At 36.0% G+C, this 20,532-nt stretch overlaps 1 protein-coding gene across 7 annotated transcripts in view; it reads right to left on the bottom strand.

The window, feature by feature from the left end:
- The window catches only part of nectin1b (nectin cell adhesion molecule 1b), a 385,519-nt gene that overhangs the window by 50,455 nt on the left and 314,532 nt on the right, over nt 1-20,532 (bottom strand). For 3 of the 7 annotated variants that reach the window (XM_088345832.1, XM_088345835.1, XM_088345833.1), the window contains one exon: nt 646-7,595. The exons of 3 other annotated variants lie outside the window; for them this stretch is intronic. In XM_088345832.1, coding sequence (XP_088201958.1) covers nt 7,359-7,595 — 237 coding nt within the window. In that variant the 3' untranslated portion in view covers nt 646-7,358. Of the gene's footprint in view, nt 1-645; nt 7,596-20,532 lie in introns of those variants that run through there. One more of the 7 variants, XM_088345837.1, reaches the window with a different exon arrangement.

Here is a 20,532-nt window from a genome sequence, read left to right as displayed (position 1 = left end):
AGACAATGGCCAATAGGAGAAAGCTAAAGGACTACAGAAAAAGGCCTGCCAGAGACTCCAACGTCGCTTCTTCGGACGTCTTAAATGGAGTACACTTATTTTAATTGTTAGGGAAAATAAATCGGCCCCCGTATGAAAATGTCAGCTTTCCTGTTCATTTTTCCCTCAAGAAACTAGCGCGCATAATTTGTTGGAGGAATGTAGGTTGTGTTTGGTTAATGGAATCAGATAACTAATTCAAACAATTTGGTGAACGGTATATTTTGACATTTCATTCCAACAATTGCAATAGGAAAATAAATAGATGTGTAAGAATAAAATATTTGAATGCAAACTAATTGAACTCTCACAATCGTATGAATGCGATTTTTTTTTTGAATAGCATTTTTGGGCTAAACATGTTCTACGTTTTTCAATGTTGCAGTCAATCACAACAAACCAGACTTAGCTTAGCTTGTTGCTTCACGATATTTGCCGATGTTCACATCATGTTCTCCTTGTGACACGGGGACTGACACAATACAAAAAGGAAAAGGAGTAGTTTGCGCATGCGAGACTTTGCCGCAGTTGCCAGGGTTACACGCATTGATGATTTTGTCCGTTTTTTTTTCTCTCGCAAAACAAAACAATTCTCAAATAACACAGCATAATTTGTGAGGTTTATTTTAGCTGCATGACTTGTTAACCTTTTTTTTAATACCACACATGAGATACATTGTTAATATTTACAGCAAACAAGATCGTAAACTACGAAAAGTAGGGTATTTTTTTAAAAGTCACATGACGTCATGGTTCCATGAAGAAGGTATTGGGGCGATAACTGCGGGTCAAATGTTAAATGATAAAAAAGAGCAGAGGAAAAATGAGCAAGGACTATAAATAAATATACATATTTAGAAAAATAAAAGTAACAGTCTTACCAAAGAAAAAAAAAACACATCAGGTAGTGCAGGATTTCGGGACGTTAAGTGACAAAAAGAAAAAATACGTTTTGACACTTTTTGACAAGCAAATCAATTCTACTCACTTAAACAACCCTTATACTTACATATACGTACATAATTGTCAAAAGCATGTGTCACAAATAGAAGACAACGTCGTGTTTCCGGTGCTAACGCTAACATTAACAAGCTCCTCCGCAGGAAGTCGTACTCAAACCACCAATTTACAAAATAAAATCACATTCAACACATTTTTCCACATCAGCACTAACACAAATATATGGTTTTATATACGTTATACACAGCATTAAAAAAACAAAAAAAACAAAACAAAACAAAAGCGAGGCATTGATTTAGGTTGTGAGGACTGGAGTATGTTCTCGTTTTTAGGCAGGTGATGTACAGTATTCCCTTAATTTTCACTGTTAATCAGTTCCATAAATACCTGTATTAAGAGAATTCTTTTTTCACTATGTTTCTTCAACTGAAATCTCTGAGCTAGTTTTTTTATGTCCGTCCCCTAAACAATGCTATCTAAGTATTTTGTTTTCAGGTCATTTGGCATAGGGGATGTTGCCACTCTTTAGGGAAGGTGTAAATAGGCGAAAACTTTGCTTGCCCATGGCATGTATAAGTACATACTTCATTATCACTAGTCTAAAAAATGAGCAACTCAGATTGCGCCAATCGGCACCTAAAAAGTTTGAACGTACTGGCGTCATGTTAGGGCATATTAGTAGAAACAAAATTGAACCGCAAAATGGCGAGGAAATACTGTGTTAGCTTATTTATGGTCTCTAATTAAGTGCCACAAGTGACACGCAGTGCTTCTGTACAGTAACAGGATTTTTGGGAAAAATGATTCCACCAAGCAAATAACATTTATTGAGTTTAATGCAAGATTTTCACCGATTTAACGCAGAGTGAGCGTTATGCTAAATGTGTTTGTTGTTGTGATAGGATGAAGAGGTTTCGTAAATGTCACAGAAAACAATTAAGATTAAAAAAAAAAAAGAAAATTCCGATGCTAATGTTAAAAAAACGTGGTAACTGAAAATCTGTTTGGAACTGAGCTAGCTGTCACAAACGCACATTTTAGTCTCGAATCACTTGTTAAACTATACACTACAAAAGATGGCTAGTAAAAACAAAAAATGGTCAAGTTTTAGCACCAAGTGAAGTCCTAATGCTAATGCTAAGATGTCTGTAGCTGAAAATATGTTCACAAATGAGCTATTTGGATAAAACAAAGATTTACCAGGGTTTCAACACCTTTTTACATGACCAAATTTAAGCACTTTTAAGGACTTACAATGCTGATTTTCCAATTTTTCCTGTACCATTAAAATAAACAATCATGTATTTTGCATGCATTTTTTAAATTTTGCTTGTGCATTTATTAAAGAAATGTAATTTTAAAATCTTGAGTATAACGTGAATATACTTGATTTCCAGAAAAATCTCACTCCATATAGGTGTGTAAAATGACTATAAGTAATATAAAGTTTACATTTTCATTTGCAGGAAGTTCTTCCCGTTATAATTTGACCCTGGGAAACGCTACCTTCATTTTTTGCATGACCTATAATAAATATCTATAATCGATCCGAAAATCTTGCACAGCAATAATACACACTTCATATTGCCCTGTTAGGTGTAGCATGCACTTGCCTCATTGGTGCGAACTGCAGGAGACGATAATGCTTCATAGGGCAATGCTGTACAAACTAATGCCAGCTGCAGTTAAACACAAGGGAAGGAGGAATGCAATGGCAAAGCAAAGCCACCAGAGAGCAGTCATTTTAAGTAGAGTTGTTGAGAAGCATGGTAACAATTTCAAGTACTTAGAGGAACTTTTCAGCGCTTGAAAAGACAGCAGTAAAAGTCCAGCCATTTTTATGGATTTCAAGCACCTGTATAAACCACGATTCCAGTCTGGGATTACTTGTTTAACCTATTACAAAAGATGGCCAATTGAAAAAAATGAATAGAACAAAAAAGAAAAAAAATACCAAAATGAAAAAGTAGTGAAAAGCTGAGAAAAAAAAACAAAAGGAGAGAAAAAGAGGAAAGAAGAGCAGGAAAAATTCAGAAAAAAAGCCAGAAGAAAAGAAAAAAACAAATAAAGGGAAAAAATGTAATAGAGAACAAAAAATCAAGAAAAAAGGAATAAAAGAAATTGAATTCTTGTGAAAGAATTGTAAAAACAAATTACATTTGTAGGCCCCGCCACCTTTACAATCGTACATTAGTCAATTCATTCAAAAGTGAAAAATAATTTTGCATTGCCGGAAACTCAGCAAAATGTAACATGATGTCAAGTTTTGGACATGCTTGATAATGATTTAGTTGCCACACTTGGGGTTGCTGTTGCTCACTGTTATTTCAAGCGTTGCTCACCGACTTTGTGTGAACGCTCAGACCCGTGGAAAATCAGAGGGAACATTGGAATTGACTACAAAAAGATTGTAACTTTCTGACAAACAAAATAGAGAAACTTGATGAGCCACTTGTGCTTGGTGGAAACCAATCCTTGCAGTGATCCAGCTTCGGAAAACGTATGGTATTACACGCGTTTTGACGAAAAACTACCATTGATCCAAATCTATGCATTTTGTACAAGATATCAAAATGCTGGAATTTGGTTATGAAAAAAAGCAGATATTTTACGGGATTCTCCAGAAAAATAACAGGAATCAAGCAAGAATCCAAAAAGTTACAATATGTTTTTCTAACATAATCTTTAGTTATGCTAATAAAGAGCAAATAGTGTTAGCATTTTTTTTCTACTGATCCAATCAGCGCACGTAAGTATATGCCCTGTTTTTGAGTAAATTGAGAAGAGATCTACTTTTGTGACTTTACTTTTTTGATTGTCGAGCAAACACGAAGCTATGAACAAGCAGGGAAAAAATAACAAGCATAACTAATCAGTGAGGTCATGTTGAAAAACGTGGAGCTATTTGGCAACTAATACTAAGGAAGTATGTATTTACAAAAACAAAGATTGTCTTGCGCGGATGGAACGAGACAAGAAGGATAACGTTCGCATCGCAAGCCCATTCTTTAAAGTTTCTTTTCTTTTTCATATGTGTTTTTTTGTAACTAATCATGCTAACATTCACTTTTAAGGTCCATTGATTTCACGGTTCAACGTAGTGCGCCGATGTGGAGTTGCTCTCTCAGTTTTTTCGAGAATTTTCACAAAGGTGTACCACGCTATCACTACAAACATTTTCGATAGCGTGAAAAAACGCAAAAAGTTGAAGCAAAATATGATATTTAGCGGTAGGGTTTTACTTCATGGAAATTTGCGTAGCCACAAATATATTTTCCTATAACAGGTTCAATTTGTGTGTATACAGTAGCCCCCCAGGTTATGGAATGAAATTATCTGCATTTATATAGCGCTTTTCAAGTCAATGACTTCCCAAAGCACTTTACAATGTGCTCCACATTTCCCAACAGCAGCCTTGTATTGCAGCCATGTAAGACGCCAACCTGCTTATTGGGGTTCAGTGTCTTACCCAAGGACACTTTGACATGTAACACGGACTAGGATCCCTTGATCCCAAGACGAGCGCTCTACCTCCTGAGCTACTGCCGCTCATTTCACTGCTTGTAAAGATGATGATTACCTGATTTTTTTCAGGCCCTTCTCCACTATACCACATAAACAAGTTATTTTGCGTGCCCAATAACTTACACATGCAACTTTACTGTTTTTGTGCATAGGACAAGTTACATCTCTGAAATGTCTGTCTTCCATTGGACGATAACATACATGATGCTGGTCTGCTATTGATTAAAGTCACAGCGTCGTGTAGATGCCTTCCTCGCTTTTTGTTTAGTTCGGAATCTTATGTAACAATCTAATTTGTTCAGCTATGGGTCCCCAAGACTTGCAGTTATATTAAAGGGAGAACTATGGAAAACCTCGTGATAATAAATTATTTTCCCTAACACACACACACATTGTTGCCCTCGCTAGGGAATATGTACATAAGCAATCAACAAGAGGGACGATTATTAAAGTATTTTATGGTCATGATGATCCGCGTAAGTCATCTACCGCCTTTTTAAACCTTTTGCATCCACCCGCAACTCCACTCGCCATATGGCAATTTAAGTTTAGAACGGATTTAGAACAACCTCAGAACGGATTAATGTTGATTCAAGGGGCCAACTTAAATAAAGATGTATAATCCTACCTTGAAATAAGACAGTGGGTGATATCCGTGGACTATATGATAACATAATTCATAAAACACTCACCCTATAAGAATCAGTGCAACACTAGTAAACTTAAAGTACTTTTTTTTTTCACTGATTTCACATTTTCCTGCTCTCTGCAGGAAAGTTTCCTGTTAATATTCGTTGTAATGGCTTTTTTTGTAGTGCAGTCCAGAGGAGTGCAAGCAAGAAAGAATGAACCAAAAGAGGGCAGTAAATATGGTTACAAAAGTCACAACAAGCTAGCACAGAGCCATGGGAAAACCTTTTTTTTTTTAATTAACACTGAGGAGGACATTTTTCAGTTGTGACCAGCAGGAAAGGTGCAGGTAGGCGGCTACAACAATATTTTTCCAGTAAAAGCAAAACATGCTTGTTGTTTGTCTGCCAAAATAATTATTTTCAGCAGGCAGCTTTTATGGAAGAACATTTGACCTGATTTTAGCAGGGAATTCTAACTTTGTGAGTTCAGGTTATTACTCAACTGAACAGAATGTTACCACATTTTAAAAAACAATAAACATTTTCTGTTGGGTAAAAAAAAAGGCAACAAAAATTCTCACAATAATTTGTGACACATTGAGTAAACAGATTTCCATTGTTGTTATTATAATTATTATTATTATTGGTTGGGCGAGCACTGATACCAGGTATTGATTGGTATCTGTGACCAGCCGGTATTTTGCCAGTATTTCCGCCGCGAGACTATTCTATGTATGTTAAACATATTGAAAATCCATGCATTTTTAAGGTAAAATACATTGGGATTTAAAAGTACTTCTTTATGGAACTACTTTTTTCTTGAGGCAAAGGATATGTTAGCGTGGAATCGGTATCTGGCATCAATATATAATCATAAATTAGGTATCAGAAAGTGCTGGATACAAGTTTTAGCACACAATTATGTACACATGTTTTATCATGTTTAAGTTTTGAAGCTTTATCATATGAAAATCCAGAAAGTAGACCCCCGGGATACGTCGACCCCGCCTTACAATGTTTTTTTATTTTATAGTGTGGAATAAGATATTTTTCGGCCACTATTTACGCCATTATCCCACATTACGACATCAACAAAAAGTATTTTGCGTGCCAAAAAACTGTACCCAATTCTTACTTTGTGGTGTTTTTGCATAAATAAATACACCTGTAAGATGCCTGTCTGCTATTAGTTGACATCATATAGGATGCTGGTTTGCTTCTGGTTTACGGCCACTGCATCATGAAGATGCTGATATGCTATTGGCACTCCTACCCACAATGCATCTCTCTCTGCATTCAATTCAGAAGCTCAAGAGCTCAATAAAACCTTTGCGAGTTGGTTATGGTAAATGGTCTGCAACACTTTTCAAGTCACCGAAGACCTCCTCAAGCGCTTTACAATGTATCTAACACTTACCCATTAACACACACACACTCAGACTCCAATAGCGGCGACAGCCATGCGATATAATACTGTATTTTTGTACTATATTTTTGGTGCTAAATTTGATTGTTTATTAGTGATGCCAAATGGGGAAGAAAAGCTTGCCAAACATGGGAACGAAGGTTGCAATTATCAAGAAAAACGAAGAAGACAGTTTATAAGAATAAAGAGGCAATTAAAGTAAGGAAATCTTAGGACATAACAATCCTCGCAAGTGGAAGTTTTAAAATCAGTTTAATGTTGGATTTACCTGATACTACACTCGACCTGCTAAAGTCATAAGGTATTTCAAATTTTATTTTTCCTTTACATGCATATTTATATTGTTATTTAATATTATAAATTGTATTTTTTTTTAAACATTAGTTGTACTTACCATATACTATTTGATTGTTTTAATGTTTTTATTTGGGGTACTGGGTTTCAAAAGCGGTAAACTACCATAGGTTTTTTCCGCGCACTCCCCACCTTAGAACGGATGAACGGATTATTGTCCTTTCCCGGGGGTCCACTGTACTTGTATTGAAACTGTCTCTATGTCATTGTAAAATCGTTTTAAAGTAAGATGCCGTTTTTCTGGTTGTGTTTTTGCAGTGTAGGAGATGTTCAGGAAAAGCAAGCAGATTCAAAACCCAAGAATAAAAAAGACAACAATAAGCGAATTATAACGAGCAATTAAACACTGTTGTCAAACCTATTTAGTGGTGAAGGTGAGTATAGAACGTGCCGCGGGGTTTAGTTTGGGTTTAGAGGGTAGTTCAGACAGATTGCTCTTTGGGGAATTGGGCCCGGGGGGCTGCGGGTGCAGAGAATCCGGTGTTGGAGTACATCGGCTGGTTGGAGGGCGGCTGAACATAAGCGTGCTGCGGCAGGAAGGTGACGGGCGGGTGTGCCGGGGGAAGGTTGGGTTGATTCTCGGGCAGGTGCTCCAAATCGCGCTGGTGGCTCATGTATTCGCTCGGGTTCAGCGGCTCCTGCGGGTTGTTCCCGGAGTCCTGTGGACGGGGAGGAGAAAAAGGGCCGGACTTGTCAACAGGGTAAAGTGAGTTAACATAGGACGTTTTGGGTATATACATCACCGTTATCTATTAAAAAAGGTAAATATTATACCCCAGTACTCAAAAAAAAAGCGCCAATCCCTTAAAAATTAGGGGTCTTCTTTGACAAAACAGCAAAATGGCCGAGCATTGCCAGACAGATAGAAAATTGGATTCAGGTCGGCGGTCGGGAGCTCCAATCCCAATTTTTAAAAAAGCGCCAATCCCTTATAAAAACAAGCAAAATGGCCAAGCAGTGCCAGGCAGATAGAAGGTTGTATTCAGCTGCTTGGAAGCGTCGGCCGCCATAGGGCGTTGGAGACCCCATGAAGGCATACAACACAAGAGCAAGATGTTAATCGATGTTGTTGGTATTTTTTGGGGGGCTAAAAACATGGGCCCAAAGTACAATTGAGTTCATTTTTAAAACAATAATTGCATCTGTTTTGAAGCGACAGAGAATAATTGGGAAGCACTGGATTATAAAACAATGTTTTTGTCAATTAAATAAACAATTTACAACAATAACTATTATAAATGTATTCTTCTCACAATTGCAGAAAATGTTGGAATTGTTAGGGGTGTGTTTTCTTCTTTACAACTTTTTAGAATTTTCAAAATTTAGATTAAAAGGACAAAGCCACACTTAAAATAAAACATTCTATTGATTTATTTTTTTGTAATTGATTTAATTTTTTTAATTTATTTATTTATTTATTTGTATCTCATTTTATCTTACGTATTTTTATATCTTATTTGTATTTGATTTGATTTTTGTATTTCTATTGTTATATTTTATATATTTATTTTATTTCTCTTGTTTTATCTTTCTATTCTTATAGTTTCAATTTGAAGTTTTATATAATTGTATTCTATAGTTCTTTATTTGTCTTTCAAATATTATTCTACTCTATTTTATTTTTTATTTTATTTATATTATTGACATTATTATTTTACTATCCTTTTATTTTACTTTTTTACAGAAATTACAAACCAGCATAGTGATCACAGATGTGTTTTTTTTTAATGTAGTAACTTATTAGAGACCAAAATACATCACATTTTAACCTACAGTCATACATAATTCAAAAAATAACAATAATAATTTATGAAAATAAAAATTTGACTTAACATACTCCACTATGTACAAAAATGAATAAATATTAACAAAATGAAAATGAAAACTCAAAACAAGAGTAATCCATTATTGCATCCACGGAAACTTCTGCACTCGCCAAACGGTCGCCACCTTGTCACACCCTGCGCAAATTTCCTCCCAAAACAGAATATGAGCAACTTTTCGTAAGCATCATATTTGTCAGTGTCATACACGAGCACACTGGCGTGCACACACTCCTGAGTGTTGAAACAACATTTTCTCCGTCTGTGTTCACCTGCCCCCAAGATTTATGAGCCCTCCTTTTTGTTTGGCACCAGAAAAACACGTTTGCAATTCTACACCGGGGCAAGACTCCATTTCCCCTCTCGGCACGGAATCGCTCGTTATGAAGCGGAAAGCCCGGGATAATATCAGACCCAACGCTGCAATGCAACCATTTTGGACACTAGTCTGCTCAAAATTATTTAAAATGGGCTACGTATTGTAGGTAATTTGGATATATTTTATTCAATATAAAATATGTACTTAAGGGATGCACTGAATTTTCAGCATCGAATATAATGGCACCTTTTCGTTTTTCACCAAAATAAAAAAATAACTCTGAAAATGTTGAACAATGTTGTCATGACGTCATGTCTAGAGTGGGGTAAACTGTTCAAAGCAGGCATTCACTTGGGGGCGAGTTTTTGCAAGCCATGGCTGCTTATGTGTATGTTTACTTAACACACAAGAGGGAAGGAGATGGAGGATGATGTCAAAACATCCATGCGTCCATCTACTCTCACAGAATTGTTAATCTTACTGGAACGTCAAAAGAGCTAACCTACTACATACCTGTCAACCTCCACGGCTCCATGCCCTTACAAACTGTCGTATTTTCCCTTACAAAATTCAACAAAATCTTACACCATATTTTTTATTCAAAAGTTTTTATATATGTAGTTTAATATGTTGTAATGTGCATGTGTTTTTTCATATCATATATATTGTAACATATATTGGAAGGGTTGGCGTATATATATATATATATATATATATATATATATATATATATATATATATATATATATATATATATATATATATATATATATATATATATATATATATATATATATATATATATATATATATATATATATATAATGTATCATATATGTTACAATATATGGTACATTTGTTGTGAGATTGCTCGACATGAATGAGTTTTATTATAAAAAAGAGTTCAAAAACTAAGTAGCTTGGACGTTCACTGTAGAAGGAAAAAATACATGCAAATATAATAAAGTAGAATAATACATTTTCTTATTCAAATTATTAATTCATTTTCTGCATTAAATTATCGTTGGTAATATACAAGGTAATATTCTCTCTCTCTCTCTCTCTCTCTCTCTCTCTCTCTCTCTCTATATATATATATATATATATATATATATATATATATATATATATATATATATATATATATATATATATATATATATATATATATATATATATATATATCTTTTTTTTTTTTTCTTAACTTCTTTATACAACATAATAATTCGTAATATAATGCATCAAAGCAAGTGAGCCTTTGAGAGCCGGCTCTGAATTGAGCCGAAAAAGTCGGTATTCTAAAAAGCGACGGACTTCCTTTCACTACTCAACTGCAACATGAAATCCGAGGTGACAGACGCATGCGCACAGTAGCATCAGACCTCTCGCTTCGTTTGCAACGAAAAAAAACGATACCGAGATAAAGGCTACCGTGGCGAACTGGTTTGACTTGATTGATTTGCCGTTTTGTGATAGTCAGTGTATACAGGATGGTACCCATAATTGAAAAATTTGCGTTTTTCTGTACAGATTTTCTTGTACGTCGTACACGTCTTAAAATGCATAATAAACATACTTTGTACGGCAAAAACGTACAGGTTGACAGGTATGAGCCATTTTCTTTCATAAACCCTTACTTTTTATTTGACATTGGGTTAGTTAATTCCTGAAGTCGTTTGGCTATTTCTAAACAATGTGTGGTGCGATTTTATTACGATGTTTATGATTTGCCTTTGGAAAATACGAGTGAAACAAACATGTAGCATTGAACTGCGCTGTCTACCAAAAAAATCATTAAATCTCTTCTACTCCCGTTTTCTTGTCACTATTCACGCTTCTGTCAATTAAAAGTAAACCGCCCCAAAAATATGTACTTGAATAAACGGAGAGCGAGTTTGCGCAAAGTAAAAGCTACAATCTATTTAGCATTAACTGCAAATAAAGTAAAATTTTGTCCCATAATTTGCATTTCTTTTGACAGTTTTACTTCTTCTGTATTAGTTTGTCATCTGAGTTTTTTTAAGCACTTTAATGCCTTTCTGTTGTTTCATGGGAATCTACTAAATAACACATTTTAAATTAGCATCTATTATTATGCCTGTAGGTAATATATCATTTTGTATTGTACCCTTTTAGCAAGTCAGTGAAAAATAAGTATTTTTTGTTTTAAGTTTAAGCCAGACATTTCACATTTTTGGTTTTTGGCTTCAGGCTAAAACCCCCCAAAAGGTGATACCTCAATACTGATATGTCTCTGTATTCAAACAAATCAGTATTCAACAAGAAAGTTAGAGCCTTTTTCACTTCGCTATTCAAACAAAATCTGGAAGTCGGACATAACCGAACATAGTCGAACATAGCGGAGGTGATCGAGAGACTGTGAACACGTGTTGAAAATTGATGGGTACCAAGATAATTAGTGATAAAGGGAAAAAATGAGGAAAAATGAAAACAACGTTTGAGTGCCATCGAACCACTGCTCAAAGGTACAGTAAATATTTCAAGATTTGCTTCTGTTTTTATCTTTATTACTTTTAATCATCATCGTACATGTTTACGTACATGTTTTATTCAAATTTAGGCTATTTACAGCTTTTTAGGTATACTTTTTATTCATATTTTGGGTAAGTTGGATTGGGTAGGAATGGATAAGAATAAATACCATTCCTTTGTTTTGGACAAATGTCTGAGTCCTGGAACAGTTCAGTGTTTGAACACAGAATGGACGGGTACTGAATTATCACAGTAGATTTATATATAATTTCTGAATATTCAAAAGTGAGCCTCAACGAATGACTACACAGAGCCAACTTGTGATTTTTTTAAATTCAGAGCTGTAATGGATGCTGCACAAAGGAAATACAGGAATGTAGGGCGAAGGGTTATAAACCTGTTTTAAGAGACTACGAAGAACTTCACCCCACGGAATGTTGCCAGGCTGAGAGCTGAAATGAAGACGCAGTCAGTAAGGCTGCGGCAAGGGCGGCCGATCGTTAGAAATTGACTCTGCTGTCGATGCATCATGTTTAAGCGATCACTTAGACCTATAAAAGGCACGTAATGATCATTTGGTCAAAATCGCTTCTTCTAGCATCCTTGTGTGGTCTGCGGCAAGGCGAAAAACAAATTCATGATGGGAAGTTTCAAGACAACAAAAGAACACTGCTATAAATCTTGATTATATCTCTCACGATTACAATTTTACTTCTTTATGACTCACAAATGGTGGGAAAATAAGTCACATACAAGAGAAGCAAACGCCACTGGAGGTTAAGGTGTTGATTGGTTGGACACGGAACAAGTGGGTGGGGCTAACAAGAGATCTAGTAAGGACTCCACAGACATTTTACAGACAAGCAAAGAAGTTTGTGGTGTCTGGCAAAACTCTGAAGTTTACACTTAGGAATGATTTCATAAATGGAATGACATGTCCCCCCTGCTGTTTTTATATTTGCTAGGCTGAGAAAATCAAATGCGCACAGTAGTGAAACAAACTCTTATTTATGTGAGGCTGAGCCGCAGTGACTCATTACTCAGGCGAGACGAGCCACATTCGTTTAAGTCTGAAGCCAATGTATTGTATTGTTGTTTGGCCTCCGGAACTAATTGAAATCAAACTAGCTTGCGTGTAATCTTTTGGGGGAAAATGAGCACACATTCTTTAGCGCCGTGTATAACAAACGCTAGCTTTTTTTGGTGGAATTTCTCTTTTTTTAAGTTATCTTATGAATAACAAATGTGTAACTACCAAATTAATCATAAACAGTTTAACCCCTTAACGGTCCTGTACAGTTCGCCTAAAATTTCAATCCAAGACGTACCCAAGGTAAATTAAATGCTGGTGTTGAACTGTTTGGAAAATCTGGACAGTTTTGGTCTCTTCAAAAGAATAAACTCTAAAGTTTTGTCCCACAATGAAATAATCACAGCAAGTGCTACTCACATTGAATAGTCTGAGTTAAAAAACACAGAAGGTTTTTTTCCCTGCCTCCGTTTTTTTTTTTTTTTTTGCCAGGATATGCGTGTTACATTGGTATCTAAGCTGGAGCCTCACACGTTTCTACAGGAATAACAAGACAAAGCTGGAGAATATTTGAGATCTTGAGCTTCTCCATCCTTCACTTGAGGATGCCCCAAAGATGTTCTATTTGGTTTAGATCTGGCCAGACTATCCTCTTTACCCTCAGCCCCTTTAGAAAAGCCTTGGTCATCTTAGAAATGCATTTGGGGTCATTGTACAGTCTGAAACAAGGTACCTGAAAACTCTAAAGCCGGCGTAACTCACGATTACGTCCCCTGACCGCCTTCAAATGGCTTCATACATCAAGGACAATCCATAGAATCCAACCGTGTAAAATATTTTACCTTAACTCCAATAAAATGAATTCTGGTGGGAATAATAACCTATTTGTGTGTGTTCAAACTTAGGCCAATTGTACAGGAACGTCAAGGTGTTCAAGCAAAAGACTGTATCCTCGAAAGTCTCAGTTTTAGTTTTAGTCTCCTGTCTCCTCTCACCTCTGCATCCACACACAACTACATTGTATCAGATCAAGTCACGTTCAACAAAAATGTTACAATTTAATTTTATTTTACAATAATATTTATTTAAAATGTTATTTAATCACTACATAAAAGTAGTGCTTATTACATACTATTTTTATATTTGAGTGGGTTTATCTGGGGAACCAATGGTTTGGAAGGTGTTAGATAATTACCATCGCTTTAAGTTTCTCACCTCAGATCAAATTAATATTTTTGTTTTTCTGCCCTCATCCAGGTTTGATTTGCATTTTGTATTTCGATTACTATAAATTATAGACCAATCTCATGTGTGAAAATGCCGACTTTATGCTTAAAAAAGCATGCATTTATTGGGGGCTTATTATAAGTGATTATTTTGGAGGCAAAAAGCTTCAGCTCCTTAAAATGTATAAAGCTTTAATCTGGTGGAGAAGGGATTTATTGATGTTTTTTGCAAGGTCAATTGAAATTGTTTTCTGGTTTACAAATCATGTTTTAAATGAATAAAAAGGCGCGTTTTATCCAATAAATAAAAAAGAAACCCCGTATGAATCAATAAAACTATGGCTTGTTGTTGCAGTTAAATTCTGATTTCAGTTGCCCTGTTAATTTTTCTTAATCAACGTGCAACCTAAGACTCGTTGAACGGCAGGCTTTGAGAACCTTCAAGTGGAATAAAAATGATACTTGGGGGCTTATTTTGATTTCCACAAATTGAAATTGATCACACAAACAAAGTGTAACTGAAGAACAAAATCAATCCACGCAAAAAAGACAAAAAAGTGAAAAAGGAAACTTACGAATATTCGTCACACATCTCTACATCTACGAATATGACGATCCCCTGTCTGGAAAAGTTTCGTTGACAAAACAACAAAGAGAATTAAAGTGAATCTGACAACAGGAGTATTTTTTTAGTATAAAAATGTTCATAAAAGCTTGGCAGATCGCACAAGAACCTGCAAGGGAAACACACAAGGAGCGTTTAGAAAGCCAACCTGATGCAGACCCGTGGTTGGGAAAAAACAAATACATTTGTTTAAAACTATTTGCTTCCTACATTTGAAACAAAATCTGTACTTTATATTTTTGATTTGGGCTTTATGTAAATTATCTTGGCTGTTTGTGGAATGGAAAACGCAAACAATGTTTACCACGATGTTATCAACGACAATGCAGATAATTCTAATTCTGTAACTAACATTAATGGAGTCAATGTGAGCAATGGGAAAGCCCTAGTTGACGGCGTGCCTAGTTTATGATGTTTTCACATGGAATACGATGATTATCCAGCCCCTCATTGCAGCATTTTCCCCACTATACAGCATCAAGAACAAGTTATCTTGTGTCCCCATAAACATACAAAATTTAAACTTTGCGGTATTCCTGAGTATGACGAGTTACACCTCTGAGATGCCTGTCTACAAGTTGCTCTCCTGCTATTATTGAGTATTGCTGGCCTGCTAAGTATTAAGTATCATTAAGATGTCAATATTGTATTCACGGATGAACTCCCCACTCTCCCACTATGCCTTTCTCCATCTTAATTCTGTTTAAAATATTGTGAAACTATTTTAATTTGTTTTGGTATGGGTTCTAAGACTTTGAGTAATGCTTAAAGGAAAAGCAAAAACATAACCATGTAAACAATGCAATTATCAACACATAAAAAGAGGCACACACATAATTCCCCTAACAAAGGAATATTGCTATGACCAATTGATAATCTGTAAAATTCTAAAATGGATTTTAAGTATTTGATGTACGTGTCATATCGTGTTTATACAGTATGAATCAGTAGTGATATATTTTAATATCCGATGTCTCCTCCCTCCTCTGCATCCAACCACTAACCCTCGTGTATAAGCTCAAGACACAACACCAAAATTAGATGAAATTACCTTATTCCTTTACATATTCATTCATATAGCCCCCTAAGACTGTCTGAGTTGACCATGGACAGGTTCCAAAAATAGCTCACCGATGATGGGTCATTATGAATTTCTATAAAAAAATATAATTAATACAATCCTAACTGGTGTGATGTTTTAGTGGTTGACTGAGCCTATTTAAATAATTCTTTTGATAATAACCACTTGGTATTAGGAGTAAAAACATAATAATCACACAATAAGTTGTCGTTTTAGGAATGCTAATACCAAACGGTAGCCCTTTGCACTTATCTACTACAAAAAGTAGCTATCAGCTTTGAAAAGTTTGCTGACCCCTGATATAATCAAAAACTGTACATGCATATTACATATAGGTAGTAATTACTGTCAAATATTTTGTCAATAATGTTTAATATGTATATGCAAATTCACCATTACATACTTACCTGAGGTACTGGGGAATTTGGAGGCCATTAGCTAAAAACCATAGTTTTCTATCCCCCGCCATACGACAATTTCCCCCTACAATCTTCACCTCAGATCATATTCCATGGTTCTACTGTATGTTTGCCATCACAAAATTCAGCAAAAGGAGCATCTAGTACAGGGCTTGCAAACTCAATTCACTTGGCGGCCCCCAGGGATAGGGTCTAGGTGCGGTTGGGCCGAATCGGCTTATTCCAAAAAAATGTCCTGATAAAAACGTTCCACTGTTCTCAAATATTATTTTCTTTTTAATTTTCTATACAAAATAAGATCCCAAATAAGACATTATGAATTGTTATAAAGATAAATCAATCAATCATTAATACATGAATCCATAATCCACTATGGCTACAGAGAGAGTGTATATTACTCAATGGAGGTAACATTAGTGTAAGCCATCTTGCTACAGGTACCCGAAGAACATAAACAAAAAACTGGAGAGAAAATAGAAGAAAAATTGTGCTCTATGATCGCTTTGAGTCGCCGTAGATTGAATCCTTACTTGTTATTTTTAGAACTTGTTTATGGTTGCATGACAGAATACTGCAACATCTAGTCATCAGATTGTATACAGTATCCCTTTGACTTTCATAATAAGGCGGAGGGCTTAAAATATCATCCCGAGGGCCACAATTAGCCTTCTAGTAGAATTAAATGTTCCCTGTTACATCAGTTTACATACAAAACTTGAAATAAAAAACGGTGTGGTTGGACCTCCGGACGGCAAAGCCCACAAAACTTAACAAAGATGACACACTGACCTTCCGTCAGAGCAAATGTATTTCCTAGGAGGTTACTGAACGTGAGCTGCTTTTGGATCGTTAACGTTGCCTTGAAAGGGGCTTGACACTTGCCGGCCGGGCCCAAATGGAAAAAAGACAGAGAAAGTAGCACGTCTCCAGATTGTGTGGCTGCTAGCGGATAATGGGAACAGTCACTCAGGACTTTCAATTGTTCTGTTACTTTTTCCAACTCATCAGCAAACAGTCAGTAACCACTTACAACGATCAACAGGCCATATCCTTTCAAACTCTTGATGGATTACATCGTCGTGCTAGGCCGACTTTATTATGGATTTTATTTGACGGACGAGTTACGATGATTAAAGGATCTAAAATAGCAAAGGCTGTGGCAGGTTTATTTTAATTGACAATTAATTAACACAGTTTTGTACCAATAAATTTTGATGCCGCAAAACACATGGGGTCTTGCAGTAACAAAGACGAATGATTCACGCTAAAAAAGTCTTATGTGAATGATTGTAAATCTCTTGTTTCCATTTGTTTTTGCCCCAACAGCGAACATGTCACTGTCCATATATAGCAGTGCCCTGCCCACTGCCCCGAGATAGCTGGGATGGGCTCCAGCACCCCCGCAACTGCGACCCTACTGAGGATAAGCGGTGCAGATAATGGATGGATGGATGGATATATATGTCTATATATTCATTGTGAATTATCTTGTTTTTTTTTTTTTAATTGCTGATGCTAAATGTTCTTGTACTCATTTTCATTGCACTATTGTTACGATGCTTCATTCTTTGTCGCAATTTTGTTATTACTATTATTACCATAACTTAGGACAGTTTTCTAAGCACTATATTGTAATTGTTGTTTTTTGGGCCTATTTATCCTGATATGATATAGTGTAATAATCTGTGAAGCCCTTTGAGACTCTTCGTGATTTAGGGCTATACAAATAAAAATGACTTGACTTGACTTGACTTTTATCTCTTTTCTCTCATAGGTCTCTGTATTACGTATTTTACCCTGGAGTGCCATGTCTAATCTCGTTGCATTAAAGCAGAATGTTGATATCGATGACAATAAAGACAATTCTAATTGTAAAAAAGTAGTTCTCAGTTTGAAAAGGTTTGGAGACCCCTGCTTTATAGTGTATGCCACAGTTGTATCCATCCATATGTAATGTAAGTCCACAGTTGTACCATCCATGTATTGTGGAAATCACAGTTGCATTTATAATTATATGGTGTATGCTTTTTTTCTGTAAAACCATGTCCAGCAATGCAGAAATGAGCATAGTTTTTGCACTGTAATATGTTAATTTCAGAGCGTGACATATATGACATCATCTATTAGTAATATTCAAAAATCAAATGCTAAAACAAGTCTATATATGTAATGATGTTGGTTGTGTTTGTCCCCCCTATCATATAAATAATGTTTTTTCTTATTGGACATGTACGTATACTATTAATTCGGATTCCACCAATCAGCACCCAGGAAACAGAAGGCAGCATTTCCTTTGGTTTGAATGTACTGGCTCTCTAAAGTAATACTGGAAATCAGAGACTAAAATCTGCAAAACAAATTAATAGAAACAAATCTGCAATGCACCGAGGACCCAAAAGTTGAACTGCAAAAAAGCGAGGGAACGCAATAAATATAGTAGATAAGCAAAGTATATAAGACCTTGACTTTATGGCTTGATACATAGACAACAAGTGAAATAAGTAGGTTAGATTCACTCAAAGTAAAACTGGCGGTCAATTAGTTAGGCGTAGTCGACTATGTATATTAGCCAGACAGAATATGACATTAAATGAAGAAAAGTAGGACACCAACTACGCTTCCGTGCGGGAAGTAGTCCAAGTGGGATGAGAAGTTGAATTTTTCAAGCAATACGAATGAATCGATTACTTACACAGGGACATACGAATAACTCAGAGTATTCCAATTATATGGTTAAAGCGGAAGCGACAACGTTACGCATTTAACTTCTGACATCAAATAAAGGATCATGTCCCAAAAACCAACTAAGTGCTGTACCTGTTTGCACCATTGGTGCGTCCCGTCTGCTTAGAAGTTGAGCTTGTAGGTGGCATGCCAGAAGCATGTTCTTACTTTAAATATTGATAGATAGACATGAGACATTTTCACTCTAGGGGCAGATAATAAAAGGTACATATCCCTGAGACATGAGGGATATGTACATGAGGCTTTTAGCGAGTTAGCTGGAGTTTGCTTGTATCATTTGACTCTGTACTACAAGTCCCAGTGTGCCGTGTGGCCATAAAGATATCCCGGATTAGGGAAAATACGAGTGCACACAAACATTCAAACTCAACCATTGCATTTGGAGTAGTTGCTGTCGAACCAATATCTTAATCGGATTACTGTGTACGTTTACAAGACTTTACATAATCCTAATACTGGCACTAGTTTGTTACCAATGGGATTGATGCCTGAATGAAATCTTTCTAATGAAGTATAGAAAATAAATTACACATGTAGTTGAAGTACTTTAGGTGTTGTGTGCTGGTTATAAAGACATACTTCGAGGTTTTCTCTTGAGAAATTGATCAGGTCAAACGGTTACAAGTGTTCCACATGAACGTTTTGGAGTACATTTATTTCTGCCACCGGCAGCTCAAGAAACACTTGTGAGAACAACTCACAAACAAACAAAAAAATGCCTGCTGCCAAAGGTTATTACTTTTCTGACAGTAAAATGATGGACTTGGAGACATGAACTCGCTTTGGCCAACACAGAGGTCTGAGTTTGATTGCCATCGATTTTCCAAACGAGAGTGAAAAGTGGACAGGAACCCTATCCAGCCTTGAAGACCTTTTAAAACTGTGGCACATTGTAAGACAACTTTCGGCTGTCAGTTTTGATGCCTTTCACAATGTATCACCATTTTTGGCTGCAACATTTCAGTTCATGTAAAAACATTAGAATTAAAGGCTGATTGGACTATGAATGCAAAAGCTTGGAGCACAATTGCTTTATTTCTTGCAATACAACCCTGTGGATTTTTTTTCCGGATGTTTGAATAAAGGTCAAAACCAGTGCATGGTCTGATTCAACACTTTTCCAAGCAATCGGAATGTTCAACTTTTTTGCAGGCTCTACTATGCCCTCATTGTTTGGATTGCCGTTGCACTCGATGCTTGTAATTTCTACTCTACACCTACGAGCTTGTTTCAAAAGTCCTTGTGTTCCTTGCAGAGTTAACTTCGGTATGTGAATTATTATATTTAACTTTGGCATGAGAAGCAACTTCTCGTCTAAACTTACTTAGGCTCAATCCCATTACTTCTTACCGCTAACACTTTGTCTAGTTTATCGTTCCCGCCCCTCTTCCTCTTCTTTGGTGAGGGCAAGAGAATGATTCTGCTAGGACAGGGATCAGCAAACAATTTGATCCTGATAGGTACTTTTTGGTCACTTATTAGAGCCCATCCCAGCCATCTCCAGGCAGTGGGCAGGGGACACCCTGAACTGGTTGCCAGCCAATCGCAGTTGTTTTCTTTTTTCTTTTTTAAAAGAGACTGTATGTGATATGTATTTACTCATAGTGGTACAAAAACCTTTAATTCAGTAAAAAGAACATTGAATTAAATACTAGGCAAAAATACATTAACTATCATACCAATGTTATTTTTCATAAAATAGGTAAAGAAATGTGTGATTCCTTTACGTTGTGTAATCCCACCTAGTAGTCATCACCATGTTTTCATCACATTTACACTTTGCCATGGTCTAAAGTAAACGTTTCTGGCCCAAGATGGTTGCTGTGTGTATTGTG

Source organism: Urocampus carinirostris, chromosome 10 (genome assembly GCF_059441175.1).
Source record: "Urocampus carinirostris isolate Australia breed hairy pipefish chromosome 10, RoL_Ucar_1.0, whole genome shotgun sequence".
In the NCBI taxonomy this organism is placed as follows: Eukaryota; Metazoa; Chordata; class Actinopteri; order Syngnathiformes; family Syngnathidae; genus Urocampus; species Urocampus carinirostris.
This window is presented reverse-complemented; position numbering and strand designations above follow the sequence as displayed.